General features: G+C 41.3%; 1 protein-coding gene across 3 annotated transcripts in view; it reads left to right on the forward strand.

Moving 5' to 3' along the window:
* The first annotated feature begins 14,576 nt into the window (after positions 1–14,576).
* The window catches only part of RFX7 (regulatory factor X7), a 133,622-nt gene continuing 130,359 nt past the window's right edge, over positions 14,577–17,839 (forward strand). The window contains exons 1-2 of one of the 3 annotated variants that reach the window (XM_042988797.1): positions 14,577–15,011; positions 15,163–15,328. In XM_042988797.1, the coding sequence (XP_042844731.1) occupies positions 15,168–15,328 (161 nt within the window). In that variant the 5' untranslated portion in view covers positions 14,577–15,011; positions 15,163–15,167. Of the gene's footprint in view, positions 15,012–15,162; positions 15,329–17,839 lie in introns of those variants that run through there. The other 2 variants (XM_042988796.1, XM_042988798.1) reach the window with 2 other exon arrangements.

Raw genomic sequence — 17,839 nt, forward strand, 5'->3', positions numbered from 1 at the left:
CTGGAACTCTACGAGGAAATCTATTCAGTTCCTCTCAACCCCTGGGCGTATTGCTCCTACCATTACTAAGCAACTATCTTATCTTCTGGAAGCCTGTACTCATGATTTCAGCTTACTTACTGCCTCTACTAGTTGCTGTGGTCTAACGGTTTCTGAAGTCTTCTTTCTCATGTGTGTCTTTCAGCTACTGTTTTTATTGCTACTGCCTAACCCTCTATCATATTCATATTCTCCAAAAAAGGAACCAGTTTGTTAATAATTACTAATCTCTTCCTTGGGCAAAGCCTCATATTCAGCTAACTCATAGGTCACTGTCTAGTCAGGGGATTGGTTGTCCTAGTGTTGGAGCTGAGCCCTGTTCCAACACAGGGGCCCAGGGTTACAAGTGACAAGGATGGAGGCCTACAACAATAGAGCCATTTACAAGTCAGCTATAGAAGGCAGCCACAGATATGGTAGGCAACCTGAAGCTAGACTGAGGAGAATGATGCTATACATACGCAGGAGCCACTATAAATGGAAAAACAAAAAACATACTAACATCAACCATAATATTCCCTTGGCTAACTTCAGGTAATAGTAAGGGGAGAAAAATGGTGAGAATCTGGGAATAAGTACATACAAGAAAGAACACAGAATATAAGTACATCCAAGGAAAGGAGACATATTGGCCTACTTCACAGGAAATATATATATATGTATATATGTATATGTATATATGTATATATATACATATATATATGTATATATGTACATATATACATATACATATATATATATATTTTTTTCAAATATACGAGAATGAGAAGCAATGTCACAAAGATAGCACCATAGGTTGTTACTGATTTTGGTTCCCCTCCCAAGAATAACTAACATCTATTCAAGCACAGGATACCATTGAGTGAATCCTAGAACACAGGATAAGGCTGAAGCACCCCACTGTACCTAAGAGACCAAGACGGACTACATTAGAAGGGTAAGAGAAGTGCCTACACACGGACCACATTGCCCTCCCCCAGGCCAGTGCAGCACCATGCAGAGAGATTTCCCCTGAGCCTCTGGTTCTCCAGTGGGAAAGAAGAATTCAGGGGACAACTAGTGCACCCAATACTGTGGATTGCTTTGTGGGAGCACCTACTCTGATCTTACCTCATGGGGACTGCAGAATCCAATTCTTGGGAGTTTTGTTTTGTTTTCTTTTGTTTTGTTTTCAAACTAGAAGTTTTCATAACCCTAAGCACAATTTGCCCACACCCAGACAAGGTAGTGAGTCATAGCTCCACCCACTGTAGAGAGTACCTTCCAGCCCCATCTGGCCAGAGGGGCTGGCAAATATCCTTGAAGCTTATGTGGCCCAGCAGCACTCAAGCCAAGGGGCAGGTAAGCAGAGTTGATCATCCACAGACCAAAGTCAATACCCAGCATGGAGAGTTCTGGTGCTATGAACAGATACAGGGATCAATTCATAGCCAAGGGTGGTGGGAGCTCCCAGCCTTTACCAACTGGAGAGACTTTGGGAAACTTAACAGCCCACCCCACCCCCTCTAGCCCAGGCAAGGAGCTGAACCACAGCATCACCTGCTATGGTTAGTGTCTTTTGGCCTCATCTGACCAGAAAGGCTGGCAAAAACACCTGGAAGCTGTGTAGCCCAACAGCACTTGAGCTGAGAGGCGGGTGAACAGAGCTGATAGTTTACAGAACAAACAGTGTCCCTGTTCAGTCAGGGAACTTGGGGTGCGTGTTGGCTTGAGTTAAAACAACAAAGAGCTTTGCTGACATTAGAGCTGTTTCTCCTGCTGTGCCCAGGCAAGGAATCTAATTCATAGCCCTACTCATTACTGAATATAGCCTTTGGCCTGTCTGAACAGGGAACCTAACATGAGCATATGGAATGCTCCATAGCCCATTCAACAACACTATACACAGTGGCACTTGAACAGCAGTGGCTTCACCCACTGATTTGGGTCCCTAAACAGTGAGCTGTACAAGCCCTTGGCTCCATCCTGCTGTACTGACAGGGCAAGGAAGTTAATTCATAGCCCTATTCACCACTTAATATAGCACCCAGTTCTGACCATTTAGTAAGCCTGATTGGAAAGTCCAGGCAAGTACAGAGCCCATCCTACAACCTCACTTGGATATGGAACAAAGCCAAAAGCCCTACCCAACAGTTCTCAACCAGTGAGGTACCCCCTCATCCCTGTCCTCAGAGCTGAAAGAGTTGCCTTGCCCCCCAAAAGATCATAATATCAGACCACACTTGCCAGAGGATATTCCCAGCAGACACACCCAGACACCCAAACTGAACTGACTGGTAAAGAACTGTCTCTGCCAAAGCAAACCTGTAAAGTCTGGAAGAGGAGTCAAGTTACTCAAATGCACAGATGCCAATATAAGGAATCAAGGATTATGAGAAGTCAGGTAAATATGAACCAAAAGAAACTACTAAAGCTCCGAGAACTGACCCTAAAGAAATGGAGATTCATAAACTGTTACACAAGGAATTCAGAATAATTCTCTTAGGAAAGTTTAGTGACCTACAAGAAAAAAGAGACAGATAAGTGAAATCAGGAAAACAATACATGAACAAATGAGAAGTTTGACAATGAAACAGCAACCATCATCAAAATAATAAAACAAACAGAAATCCTAGAGTTGAAAAATATAATAATTTAACTGAAAAATTCAATGAAGAGTTTCAAAAGTAGACTTGACCGTGCAGAAGAAACAATCAATGGCTTGGAAGTAATAAAACACTGGAAATTATGCAGTCAGGGCAGGAAAAAAAAAGAATGAAAAATAGTGAAGAAAGCTTATGAGCACTACAGGGCACAATGAAAAGAACCAATATTTGCATTATGAGAATTCCAGAAGGAGAAGAAAAAGGGACAGAAAGTTTGTTTGTTTGTTTGTTTAGAGAAAGAGTGTGGTGGTGGGAGAGAGGGGCAGAGGGAGCGAGAGAGAATCCGATGCAGGCTCCATGCTCAGCACAGAGCCCGACACAGGACTCCATCACACAATTCTGGGATCATGACCTGAGCCAAAATCGAGAATTGGATGCTCAACTGACTGAGCCACCCAGGCAACCCTAGAGAGTATATTTAAAGCAATGATGGCTCAAAACTTCCCAAACCTAGGGACAGAAATGGACAGCCAGATCCATGAAGCCCAAAACCTTAAATAGGTTGAACCTGAATAGGGCTACACTGAGACACATTAAAATTACATTGTCTAAAGTCAAAGACAAAGGTTTTTAAGAGTGGTAAAGGAGGGATGCCTGGGTGGCTCAGGTGGTTAAGTGTCTGACTTCAACCCAGGTCATGATCTCATGTTTCATGAGTTTGGGCCCCATGTCAGGCTCTGTGCTGACAGCTCAGAGCCTGGAGTCTGCTTCAGGTTCTGTGTCTCCCTCTCTCTGCCCATCCCCCGCTCATTCTCTCCCTCCCCCGTCATGCCCCCCTTTCCCCGGCGCCCCCCCCGTCTCTATAAAAAATAAATAAACATTTAAAAAATTAAAAAACAAGAGTGGTAAAGGAAAAGAGGATTTCGTAAGACTTTCAATGGATTTCTCAACAAAAACTTTTCAGGCCAGGAGAGAACAGGATGACATATTCAAAATATTGAAAAAATTCCTGTCAACCAAGATTCTATACCTGGCAAAGTTGTCCTTCAGAAACAAAAGAAGGATAAAGACTTTTCCAAACAAATGAAAACTAAGGGAGTTCAATGCCACCAGATTTGCCTTACAAGAAATGTTAAATGGGGTATGCCTGGGTGGATCAGTCAGTTAAGTGTCCGACTGGATCTCAACTCAGGTCATGATCTCATGGTTCATGAGTTTGAGCCCCACATCAGGCTCTGTGTGGATAGCACAGAGCCTGCTTGGGATCCTTTCTCTCCCTTTCTCCCTGCCCCTTACCTGTTTGTTCTCTCTCTCTCTCTCTCTCTCTCTCTCTCTCTCTCTGTCTCAAATAAATAAATAAATAAGTAAAAGAAATGCTAAATGGGAGTTCTTTTAGTGGGAGCAAAAGAACACTAATTAACACCATAAAAAACATAAAAAAGTTATTGTAAATCTCACTTTGCAGATGACATATATAGATAAAATCCTAAAGACTCAACCTAAAAACTATTAGATCTAACCAATGAATTCAGTAAAGTTAAAGGATAAAGATTAACATTCAAAAATCAGTAACATTTTAGGGCACCTGGGTGGCTCAGCTGGTTGAGCCTCCAACTCTTGATTTCAGCTCAGATCATGATCCCATGGTCATGGGATTGAGCCCCATGTCAGTTCCACATTGAGCATGGAGCCTGCTTAAGATTCTCTCTCTCTCTCTCTCTCTCTCTCTCTCTCTCTCTCTCTCTTTCTCTCTCTCTCTCTCTCTCTCCCCCCCCTCCCTCTCCCTCTGCCCTCTCCTTGCTCTCTCTCTCTGTCAAAAAAAATCAGTAACATTTCTATACAGTAACAATAAATTTTCTGAAAAAGAAGTAAAGAAATAATCTCATTTATGATAGCATCAAAAACAAAATACTCAGGAATAAATTTAACTAAGGAGGTGAAAGATCTCTACTCTGAAAAGGCATGTGATGAAAGAAATCAAAGAAGACACTAAATAGAAAGGTATCTTGTGTTCAAAGGTTGTAAGAAGTAAAACTGGTAAAATGTCAATACTACCAAAAGCCATCCATAGGTTGAATGCAATCCTTCTCAAAATTCCAATGGCATTTTTTTACAAAAGTGGGAAAAATACTTCTAAAATTTATATGGAACCACAAAAGACTTTGAATATACAATAAGTCCTGAGAAAGAAGAAAAATCAGGAGACATCACTTCCCGATTTTAAGCTACTCTATAAAGCTATAGTCATCAAATAAGTATGATACTGGCGTAAAAACACAAATAGACCAAAGGAACAGAATCAAGAGCTGATTAATAAACCCAAGAGTATACAGCCTACTAATAGTTGCCAAGGGATCTAAGAATACTCAATGGAGAAAAGACAGTCTTTTCAATAAATGGTATTGGGGTAATTGGATATGCACATGCAAAAGAATGAAACTGGAAACCACTCACAAAAATTTCTTAAACCACTCACAAAAATTAACTCAAAATGGATTAAGGACTTAAGTGTAAAACCAGAAACTACAAAACTCCTAGAAGAAAACATAGGAATAAAGCTCCTTGACATGAGTCTTGGTAATGATTCTTGGATATGACACCTAAAGCACAAGCAACAAAATAAAACATAAACAAGTGATAGTATATCAAACTAAAAAGCTTCTGGACAATAAAAAAAAAAAAAAAAACAACAAAAAACACCAAACCATCAACAAAGTGAAATAGCCTATAGAATGGGAAAAAAAATTTGCTAGCCATATATCTGATAAGAGGTTAATATCCAAAATATAAAAAACTCATACAACTCAATAACAAAAAACAAAACAAAAAAGAAAACAACCAAAAACCAAACAGCAAACAATTAAAAAATGGGCAGAGGACCTGAATAGGCAGTTCTGCAAGGAAAATATATGAAAGGATAACAGGTATATGAAAAAGAGGTTCAACACCATTAATCATTAGGGAAATGCAAATTAAAACCACAATGAGATATCACCACACGCCTGTTAGAATGGCCACCACCAAATAGACAAGGGATAACAAATGCTGGCATGAATGTGGAAAAAAGGGAACCCTTGTGCACTGTTGGTAGAATTGTAAATTGGTGGAGCTACTATCAAAAACAGTAAGGAGGGGGGTGCCCGGGTGGCTCAATTAGTTAAGCATCTGACTTCGGGTCAGGTCATGATCTCGCAGTTGTGAGTGCAAGCCCCATGTTGAACTATGCGCTGACAGCTCAGAGCCTGTTTCAGATTCTGTGTCTCCCTCTTTCTCTCTGTCCCTCCCCCACTCATACTCTGTCTGTCTGTCTCTTTCTCAAAAATAAACATTGAAAAATAATTAAAAAAAAAAACCAGTAAGGATTCTAAAAAATTTAAAATGTAACTACAGTATGATCCAGAATTCCACTTCTGGGAATATACCCCCAAAGAAAACAAAAACAGTACTTTGAAAGATATCTGCACCCTCATGTTCATAGCAGCATTATTTATAATAACCAAGACATGGAAACACCCTAAGCGTCCATTGACTGATGAATGAATAACAAAGTTTTGATAAATATATATGTAATATATATATTCCACTTGAATATATAATATGTTATACGTGGAATATAACCAATGAAATATATAATATTCAGCCATAAAAAATAAGGAAACCCTACCATTTGCAACAATATGGATGGATGACCTTGAAGGCATTACCCTAAGTGAAACAAGTCAGAAAGAGACAGACAAATTTCTATTTTCTCACTTAAAGGTAGAATCTGAAAAACAAAACTCACAGAAGAAGAGATCAGACTTGTTACCAGAAGCAGAGGGTGGGGGAGGGGAAATTGGAGGAAGGTGGTTGAAAGACACAAACTTCCAGTTATAAGTGAGTACTAGAAATGAAATGTACAACATGACTATAGCTGGCACTACTATATAAGGAAAGTTAAGAGAGCAAATGCTATGAGTTCTCATCACAAGCAGAACATTTTTTCCTCTTTTTTGTTTTCTGTTTATTATATCTATATGAGAAAATGGATGTTAACTGTCCTATTGTAGTAATCATTTCACAGTATCTGCAAATCAAACCACCATTCAGTACACCTTAAACTGCTATAGTGATGTATCTCAATTTTTTCCTCAATAAAACTGGGAAAAGAACACGACATAAAGAGTACAGTGAGTATAATGATTAGTTTTATGTCCAACTTGGCTAGGCTCAGGTACCCAGTTATTCAATTAATCTAGGTGTTGCTATGAAGGTATTCTGTGGGTGTGGTTAACATCCACAATCAATTGACTGTAAGTAAAGAAGATTATCATTAATAATTTGGGTGGGCTCCATCCAATCAGATGAAAGGCCTTAAGAACAAAAGTGAGATAGTCCTGGGAGAAGAAATTCCAACCATGGACACTGCAGTGAATGGTTTAAGAGTTTCTGGCCTCCTGGCCTGCCCTACAGATTTTAGACTCAGCCCCCCACAATCATGTAAGCTAAATCCTTTAAATAATATAATAAAATAATTACAACAAATGTTATGATAGTCATAATAGATATTATAGCAAGTTACTATGCTTACATATGCATTGTGTGTATGTGTATATATACATACATATATATATATATATATATATATATATATATATATATATATATATATATATTCTCCTACTGATTGCAGGGGACAAAACCTTGACAGAACCCTCCCTGCCAGTATGGAAGCACAGACTTGGAATTTGGTACCCCTAGAACCTTTATCATCAGCTGTTCCTTCCAATTAGGCCCATCTCCTCTCTCTTCATATCCATGCTCATTTTCCTACTTCTGTTCACATCACTCTTCCCTTATAATTTGTCTCTACACCTCCTACCTTATAAACTCCATCCCTTTCCTTACTCTCTAGCTCTATCCCAAGTCCTCCATGAAGCTGTCTCTTTTTGCTCTTTTCTTTCTCTAAACTCCCTCAGTAGTTATTAGCTGTGCTATTCACTGTGATTCTTAACCTTACATATCTTACCTAACACTGTTTTGTATTTAGTGTCCACCACTAGTAAGTATAAATTTGCAAATATAAATCTGGGTGTGCAAGAAATATCACATTTCTTTTTGTTGTTTAAATCAAATTAAAGTCACCTCAGACATGAGTGATCCACCCTCAATTCTACTGGAGTAGAAGAAAACCTAATCTCGGTTATCACTGGGCTTTCCTCCTTTCTTCCTCAGGAGTGCACCCGAACCTCAAAGACTTATGTTGAGTCTGGAACGTGGTGGTGGCGTTGGCCGGGGGGGGGGGGGGGGGGGGGGATGGACTTTGACATCCTCACTGTTCGAGGATATATGGTCCCTAGAAGCCAAGTAACATCCCTATTCATGAACCAAAAGTGGTAGAGGGATTCACCCACACTAGGGTCTGAGGTTTGGATATCTCTTGGGGTGCTTCTAGGAAGCAAGGCTGGTATTTCCACTACTGTAACCCTGACCTTTGACTCCTTTCAGTTTGGGGAAATTTTTTCCTTCTCTAAAATTCCATCTACCCACAACCCCTTCCTTCCTTCCTTCTTTCTTTCTTTCCCTTGCTTACCAAATGCCCCCTCCCCCCAAACTTGTTTAACCCCGTAGCAAAATCTCCTCAAGGAGCAAGGAATCTGGAAGGCAGATTGCTAGGCACAATTCCAGGGATAACACTGACACGTCACTCTAAGGTGGCCTAGGAGGCTTCATTTATAATGTGAGTGGTGTCCCCAGAGTTGTCTAAGAAAGGGTTCCTGTCATACAGCTTTTTGCCTACAAACACAAAACCTTCTTTTTTTTTTAATGTTTATTATTTATTTTTGAGAGAGAGACAGACAGACAGACAGATAGAATGTGAGCAGGGGAGGGGCAGAAAGAGAGGGAGACAAAGAATCTGAAGCAGTCTCCAGGCTTCAGGCTCTGATCTGACAGCACTGATCCCAATGCAGAACTTGAACTCACGAACCGTGAGATCATGACCTGAAGCTGAAGTCAGACATTTAACCGCCTGAGCCATCCAGAAGCCCCTACAAACACAAAACTTTCTTGAAGACTGTTTGGAATGAAGGGAAGGGAAAATCTAAGAACATAAACCAAATTAATAGCCCAGGAAGTTATCCTGGTACTCACCTTCTTTTGAATTTGTATTTTACTGCATTTTAAAAAATATATGTGGGCTGATATGTCTAGTCTTAAATTATATACTCCTTAAAATTTAACAATATTTTGTTTACCACTTATTTTTAAATCTTTCTGAGGTCCCAGCATTAATCATTGGTACATAATAGGTACTTAAATGTGCCCTGAAATGAACTGAGGAATGAGAGTTCATGGGTCACTGAATAGGCTCTGCCAGTTCATACTGCACAGGTGCAGACCTTCTTATTGTAGGATTGGCTCCAGTGTCTTTTCATTGTCACTTTTAGGATTAGTTAAATGTGCTTTTCCTTTACCTGCTTCTGTTCACAGCTGCTGCTAGCCTGAATTTCCAAGATATCAAATTTCAACTTGGGACATTTCTAGCCCCAAGTAAAAGTAAACACTTCTTTTAAAATTCAAGCAGATGATACTAACTTGAACCTTCTTTAATATAAAGAGAATTGCAGGTCACAACACAAACATGTATATGGTAACAACAGTGTAAATTTTCTAAGTGGAGTCAAAGCAGTGATTGGCATTTATTTTTATAATACCTTTCACTTGAAAAACCAAGTATTTTTTGAGAACTTTATCCCATTAATCCCTAGAGATAACCTGAAAGAATGTCTTGTATAGATAGGGTCACAGAGCCAGGTTGTGACGGTGTTAACATCCTCATGCCTTGCCCAGTATTTGAATAGTTAGGCTACTTTATTTTCACAAACCATTGTTTTAATACCATAATGGAGTATTTGTGCTCTAATAGGAGAATTCAAATTTTCACATCATACTAAGTATGGCATAAAGAAAATTTATCCATATTTGCCAACATGCACTTGGTTTTTAACCCTCTGATCTCCCTCTTCTATAATCTTGCTTTTTCTTTATTGTCCTCCTCCCCACTCCCCTACCCAACTCCTTCCCTCTAATGCTATTAGGACTGAAAACTCAATTACATTACAGCATTGGAATTTAATATATCAGCTCCTCTAAAACTATATACATTTCTAAAGGCAACAGCTTGTCCCCCATACATTAATCATCACTTTCTGATATGGAGAAAGTTTTTGGAGGTGGAAAGCCTTCCTTCATTGTTTCCATAAATAATAATGTGTAGGTGATTACATATTCTACTTTCAAGTCCTAGAAGGAAAAGTTTGCAATGGAGGAGGCAGAGGAAGTAATGATCAAAGGAAAAAGGATGAGGGAATACTTTGTTGTTTTTGTTTTGAGAGAGAGAGCACGCGTGCATGCTTGAGTGGATATAGGCAGATAGAGAGGGAAAGAGAGAATCCCAAGCAGACTTCATGATGTCCGTGAAGAGCCTCAGGTGGGGCTCGATCCCACAAACCATAAGATCATGACCTTAGCCAAAACCGAGTCGGATACTCAACCAACTGAGCCACCCAGATGCCCCTACTTTGTTATTTTTTAAACATTTTTTTAATGTTTATTTTATTATTTTTGAGAGACAGAGAGACAGAGTGTGAGTGGGGGAGGGGCAGAGAGCGAGAGGGAGACCTAGGATCTGAAACAGGCTCCAGGCTCTGGGCTGTCAGCACAGGGCCTGAGGCAGGGCTTGAACTGCGGAATAGCTAGATCATGACCTGAGCGGAAGTGGGTCGCTTAATTGACTGAGCCACCCAGGTGCCCCCCCCCCCACTTTGTTACTTTCAAGGGGGAATAAAAGAATAGGGTAGGACCTTATCTTTTTCATTATTGTAAACCACCATAATTTGTAGAAGTGAAACGTACACTTTGAATACATAACCAATGTTTACTATTGATGAAACCTATTTTAGGATTCCTCTTTTGTCAGAACAATTATAACTAATAACCCACAGTAACATCTTGTAAAATGGGCTTGTGTCTCCCTCTCCTTCCTTTCCCTCCCCTATACAGTCAATTAAGGATCTGAACACCAAGCTAACATTGACCGATGCATTATTCACTCATCCTATGTGCCCTTCACACCAGTGCTTACGCTAAAATCCTCTTCCTTCAGTGCTCTGCCTATTGAACTTCTTCTACTCACCCAATGAGACCCAATTCAAATGCTAGCCAAGAGACCTTCTCCAGACAGCTCTTTTACCCCAAACAGGACCAATACCTCCCTCCACTATGTCTCTGTAACATGAGTTGACATGATTCTATTTTATAACTCATCATCTTGTATACTTAATATATGTTAATATGTCTTTCTGTCCTAAAGAATGTAAACTATGTCCAGTTCGGACCAGGTTTTTATATAAGTATGTATATATGTGTATTTTTTTGGCCCAATATTATATATCAAGCATGATAAATATATAATTGTATATGCTGTATAGTCTGGATAGTATAAAAAGTTTACAGTTTCATAGAAGAGACAAGGTTTACAGACATAAGAGAGCAAGATGGTATAATGCATTGGGATAAGAAATTTAAGGTTAAGTAAATACTGCATTCAACAAATATTTACTAAACACCTAGGAGTAAAAGGAATTGTGTCCCAGGACTACCAGGATAAATAAAACATAGTCACTACCTTTCAGGTGCTCACAATCCACCTTGTAGAGATTCTTTATACGCATATACCACTTTCGTGGTTTAGATGTCACCTTACCTTTGTTCCTCATAACAATTCTGTGAAGTGGGTCACTAGTTTCATTTTTATAGAGATGGAAACAGAGGATTTGAATTCCCAGGTCTTCTGACTCCAAGACCAGAGTCTTTCTTCCCCACCACATCAGTGTTTCTCAAAATTTTCCACTGGAGTACACTTTCACAAAAAGAATAGACTTATACTCCTCAGGATTGGGAAATATAAGCTCAAAATCTAATGTTATCTTAAAAATTCATGTTTACTATAATGTTTTCCATTACTTCTCACTGAGTCAAAATGAAGGTCTAGGAAAATGAGCCACACTGATTCTGGGTGATTCAGGGACCATAGTATAGGGTTTCATAACCACAGGGGTACACATACAATTTCAGAAGTACATGGCTACACTGCTACCTTTATTCAGTGTCTAGGTTTGGCTCGAGTCCCTATCCAAGATTTTGGGTAACTTGGTCAGCTCTCTTTTAGGTTTCTAATGGCATGATTTTAGTTATAGCCCTCTCTGAAGACTGCAATAGAACACACTCTACTCCCAAATGTTAAAGGAGCAGTGGGAGACAGATCCTTTCCTTCCTGCAAAAATGTCTCATTCTAGCAGTTAGGTCTCTTCAGTCTGATACAATTTGCCACTCATTGCTGGTTGAACCTAAGAGTCCCAGATGTCTCCTCCAACCGCCTGTTGGTTCCTGAAGGCCCCAAAGGCTCTACAATGCCCTCTCAAGCTCAAGCACCGCCCTTCCATCCTCACCCCAGGGCAGCTCAGGGTTGCAGCTCTGCTGAGCCCTCTAGTGGCTGCTGGGGTGACATAGCTCTTTCATGGAACCGATAAAAAACTCTCAAAAGTTGCACTCGGGAAGCCAGCCTGTGTGACACCCACTGGCGTACTTAAAAAAAAAAGTCTAGTTTCTCAGCTTCCTTTTCTTAAGGGCCTTTGGCAGGTCTCAGATACATTATCTTTCTTGAATGAAATCCCTCACTCCCTAGTATCTCTCCCTCCCAGGGTGTGGCAATGTGAAGCCATCATACTTTCTTAGCGAGGTAAAAAAATTAGAATCTGGAGGACTAGGCAACTTTCCCCAATGCTTTTCTTTCTTTCTTTCTTTCTTTCTTTCTTTCTTTCTTTCTTTCTTTCTTTCTTTCTTCCTCTCTGCTTTCTCCATCTTCCCTATGGACATGGAATTTATATATACACTCAAGATTTTTTAGTATTATCTCATGTTCAGCATGGGTTGCAGATTGTGCAATTAGACTTCCAGGATCAAACTCCTGGCTCCTTCATTTACTAATTGGATAACTTTAAGAATGTTATTTAATCCTTCCAAGCTTCTGTTTCATTTGTTTAATAGGATAATTTATAGGAGAATACCTATATTATATATAGTTTGGGAAGGAATAACTATGATAATGTATGGAAAGTGCTAGGTCTGGCAGGCTGAAAGTGCTCAGCAAACATTACCTAATTGTTATTCTTTTTCAAAGCTTCTATCTAAAGCTTCTATCTAGTGCACGCCATGTCTATCAGTTTGGTACAGAAAAATACTGTCTGTAGAGGACACAAAGGTGCATATGCAAAATGAATTCATAAACAACCTATATTTTCCTAAAGTGGCTAAGCTAATAGTGACCTTAGGTTATAGGAAAGGGGACCAATTTGTATGAAACAATCAGTGCAAAGAGTATCAAGCTGCAAAGGAAACCAAGCAGCCTGAAATCCTCATGGAGGAGCAGTGTTTTGTACACAGGTGTTCCTCCTACTCCACCACCCCTGACCATCTACAAGCATTCAGAGTGAATCTGGGAGCCAGGCCTGAGGGCACAGCGGTGCAAAAGCAAGAGAGTTCCAGGGCAAGGCAGGGCACAAAACACTCCAAAGCCAGGAAGCCCAAGCCAATCAGATTGCTCACCCAGGACTCTAAGTGGTGGCAGAGCCTCATGGCCCAAAGTCCAAGCACAGCAGGAAAGTGGCCAGAGAACCTGATAGGTAGAAACCTGATAGAAACTGTTAGAAAAGTTAAAGCTGAGAGCTCACAACACCCACAGGCCCAGAGAAAGGTCAGTGTGAGCTGAGCAGCTGTTCCATCTGGTGCCAGAGGCCTTGGCGGTTGTCTTCTACAGCCAGGGAGTTTAGGCCTGCCTGATGAGCCCCACCTAGAAAAGCCAATTCTTCTGCTCTTAAAGGGGACTTGCTTGTTTCTAGCAGGGTCTTATTCTTGGTAGACAAAACTGTCTCTTAAGTGTGAATGGGAAGAAGGGCACAGAGTGTGTGTCCAGGGGTTCAACTGGCTCCAAAGGAAGGAGCTTATGTCTGAAGCCTGAGCCTCCATGTTGCCAGAATTGTATGTGTTTCTTTCAGAGGCAGGCAGGGGCCTTGGCTGCCAGGGACCCTGACAAGCCGCGACTTGAGCTGTGCCTTAGAGCCTGGGTTGGCTTGAGAGTGGTATAGAGGAGGGAGGGAGGGCATTCCTGGAAAGGGGGTGGGGTGGGGAGGTGAGGGGAACAGCATGAGCAAAGGCACGAAGGAAGAATGAATCTGCTGCGCGTTGAGAATGGCATGGAGACTTCACTGATTGGAGCCGGGAGTTCTTGCAGGGGGATGGAGGCAGCTATGATTGGATAACTAAAGTGGGGCCAGATTTGGAGGGCTTTGAATGCCCGACTGAGAAGCACTCAACCCAGCTCCTGACTTGCGATTTCCGTTCAAGACTGAATTACCTAAAGGGTGGTTAATTCCAACGGGTGTTCTTCTTTGGGGGCTTTGGAAAAGTCAGCTTATCTTCTTACCTGCTTCAATTCTCTTCGCTTACCCAGGGAGAAGCAATAATCACTCGTCGAGGGCAGAGGGAATAATGTTGATTAATTTCACTTTTCTTGATTTGAAGATGCAAGGGGAAAAAAAAAACAGAATCCCATTTCCACGCCAAATATTATATTTGGTTTCTCCTCCTCCTCGTCCTCACGCAAGTTCTCTTTCTCTCGCCAGCACCTCCCCCACGTTTTCCTGCTCTCCTCCACCAGCTTGGCCAGTCCCCTCCTCTGCCCGGGCGGCGCGCGTTCCAGGCCGAGCTGGCCCGCGCCTGCCCTGCGCACCCGTGCGCCCCCCTCCCGGTCCCCTGCGCCCGCGCCCGCGCCCGTAACCCGCACACGCTGGTCCACGCCCCCCCCCCTCCCCCGGCGGAGCGGTAGGTGTTTAGCCGTCTGCGCCGGGCCGCAGTGCGGCTGCGCGCACTAGGCTGCCTCCTGGGCTGGCTGGGCAGCGGCGGCCGCTGTGGCGGCGGGGCCGGGAGCGAGCGGCGGCGGCGGCGGCGTGGGGAGTGGCGTGGAGCCGAGCCTGGGGCTGCAGCAGCGTGGGCCCCCGGAGTAGAAAGCCCCCGGGGCAAGAAAGGAAGGCCGGGCCGCGGAGTCCCTGAGCAATCGTTCTCGGATTTGGGGGAGCCTTGGCCCCCCCACCCCCACCTCGTCTTCAGACGTCCCCTTCTCATCCCCCTCAGCCCCGGCCGCTGACGGGAGGAGGCGGCGGCGGCGGGGGGCTGAGGGGCGCCGCCATGCCTCTCCCGCGGTGAAGCGTCCCTGCCGTGAGGAGCCGCTCGGTCTCCCCGGTGATGTCCCCCAGGCGGCAGGCGAAAGCGACTCACTCGAGCCCTGGGGTAAAGGCCTAGCTTATTCAGCTTCCTTCCTCCTCCTCCTCCTCTTCCCCTCCCCCCTCCTCCTCCTCTCCCCCTTCGTCCTCCCCTCCCCGTCTCTTCCCTCACCCTTCCCCGAGCCCCCATCTTCCCTCCCTCCCTCCCACCCCTCCAGCAGCGATGGCAGAGGAACAACAACAGCCGCCACCACAGCAGCCTGATGCCCATCAGCAGCTTCCCCCCAGCGCCCCCAACTCGGGGGTGGCTCTGCCAGCCCTTGTGCCTGGGCTGCCAGGGACAGAGGCCAGCGCGCTGCAACACAAGATCAAGAACTCCATCTGGTAAGAGGATCCTCCATCGCCGGGGTAAAAAAGCCCAGGCACATTTCTGCTGCAAACGGGGTGGGGGGCGGCGGGCGGAGGAAGAGGCTGAAGCATTCATTGAATGTGGGTATCCAGAGTCGGGTGCATTTTTATAGGACCTCTGGAGGTGTGGGGACTTTGCATCACCTCTGGTCTCCATATCCCCCCCCCCCCAAAATGCTTTTACCCCCTCAATTGTGAGTGTAGATAAACAAGTTATTTGTGGTGTTCATTTATGTGTAAGAGGAATATGGGACGAAATTAAGTCATGTTGCATGATCGTGGCATGAATTTAGGACTCAGGAATGTGAAATGTGTTTACTCCTTTTTGCAGTCATACAGAGAGGAAGAAGTGTATTGTGAATTTTCACCAAACAGACATTGTGCGTAAGAATATTAATATGCAGCACAAAACCTAATGTGTCTCTTCCTTTCGGTTGGTTTAGCTGCTATTTCTGGATGTTTTTGCCTTCTTTATTCTGAGATTAAATTTCCTTTCCAGGGAGTTTATTTGCATGATTGTGAAGAAAGGGCTTTTTTAGTATATGATATTTTAAGGTGGCAGTTTACACTGTAAAGTGATTTTTTAATTTAAAAAGATGTTTTATTTTAAAATGTCTTGCCATTTCGTGCCTTTTTCTTTTTTTAAAAAAACCATAGGTGAGATATCCTTTGCCATTTCTCTGCTTGCTTGTATGAGAATTTACAATATTTCAGCATTAGGTTAAACTCTGACGGACTGGTGGCAATCTTTTAATAATTAAATACATTGAGTTAAGTCTATCCTCTGTTAGAGCCATTGTAAATATTCTTTGAACATGAACTTGCATTATTTTTGTAGGATTCTTCATTAACTGACATTTTTAAAAAATGTAGTACTGTTTTAAAAGTGGAAAGCAATATTTGGACTTTGGTCTAAGAGATTGCTTTTAATAGACGTTTTAAAATAGAATGTGGTGTAAAACAAGCTCTGATTTTAAAAATGAAATACCACATGTCCATCATTGAATATGACTACTAAAATATTAAAACTCCTTCATTTTATTGCAATTTAAAAATAAATGCATCATAACACATTGTAGTACAATATTTATGCATTTTAAAAACAGTCACAATTTTTAAATACAAAATTAAGGTTTGTTATATGGTAATTTTTGTTATTTCTTGGCATACATCCATGTTGTCATGATGCTGATATGAAGTAGGTCAGTGCAGGCTTTAATAGTTTCTTACTACACAGTAGTTGGCAGCTGAGTATCTTGCTTTCAGTTTTAATTTTAAAATGAAGTTTAAATATTTTAAGGTAGAATTTTTTGGCTTTGATGATAGTCATGTTTTGGCAGCTTGAATAGGTCAGAGAAGTAAGATTGTCGTGTGTGTGTGTGTGTGTGTGTGTGTGTGTGTGTGTGTGAGAGAGAGAGAGAGAGAGAGACAGAGAGACAGAGAGAGAAGCCTTTATTCCTTAAGGGATACCCTCACCCCCTTTTGAAAACTTTAAAGGGAGAGATGGTTAATCTCCTGCCAGAAAGTAGTGGGTTTTAACCCCTATTAACTTAATGTAACTTAGTGTCTCTGAAATCATCATTGAATTGTATTTGCCCCTTGGTTTTTACATTTAAGGTAAGGGGCATCCAAATTAAAGAACTAAAATCTTTTACAAAAGGCATATTTTAAAAGTTGAATTAGTAATGTATTTTAATTTATTATGAGAACCGTAGGGGAAAGGAAACTCCACTTTATATTTTTAAAATAGAAGTTATATAGCCAACTGACTGAATAATAATGATAGTGCTCTTTTTGGTAAATCATGTGATTTAATTATCCTTTCATTGATAATTTGTATTTACACATTCATTACAACTTAACTGCACTGACTCTAATGTGAGAAAAACTTATCCTAGAGTGCACTTCATTTTTTGCTACTTGCTCAGAAAAAATAATGGGCAACAAACACCTTCATCCCCAAGTATACAATTTCATATCTTTATTTTAAAATTGTAATGCCACACTTACTAGTGTTTAATTATCAAGCGTAGAAATCCTATTTGCAAAAATGATTACGTTTAGAACTTTGGAACAAACAACAGTAGTGGGTCATAAACAGCATTAGTGGAGATAGTTAATATATAGTCTCATATCCCCTGACCCACAAGGCTGGATTTGTATTATTCATCAAGTGACTATCTAAAATAAAGACACTAAAAAAAGTGAAAGCCTTTTCACCACCATCTCCTCTAAGAACTAGTGTGCTAAATTAAAACAATTTTTAATAGATAAGATTGCAATTCTTTAAGTATCTCATTTCACATTTTTTGAGGGAACAATATCTTTTTATCAGTTACTTTATAACTTGATAATGCTCTGAGAGATCAGTTTTGTACTACTTTCTACATCAACCTTTGGTATCATTACTAATGAGAATTTAAAATTACATTAAGCCAAAATGTGGCATTTTAAAATTATCAAATGGGTTTTGCATTTAGGTTGATC

Source organism: Panthera tigris, chromosome B3 (assembly GCF_018350195.1).
Source record: "Panthera tigris isolate Pti1 chromosome B3, P.tigris_Pti1_mat1.1, whole genome shotgun sequence".
Taxonomy (NCBI): domain Eukaryota; kingdom Metazoa; phylum Chordata; class Mammalia; order Carnivora; family Felidae; genus Panthera; species Panthera tigris.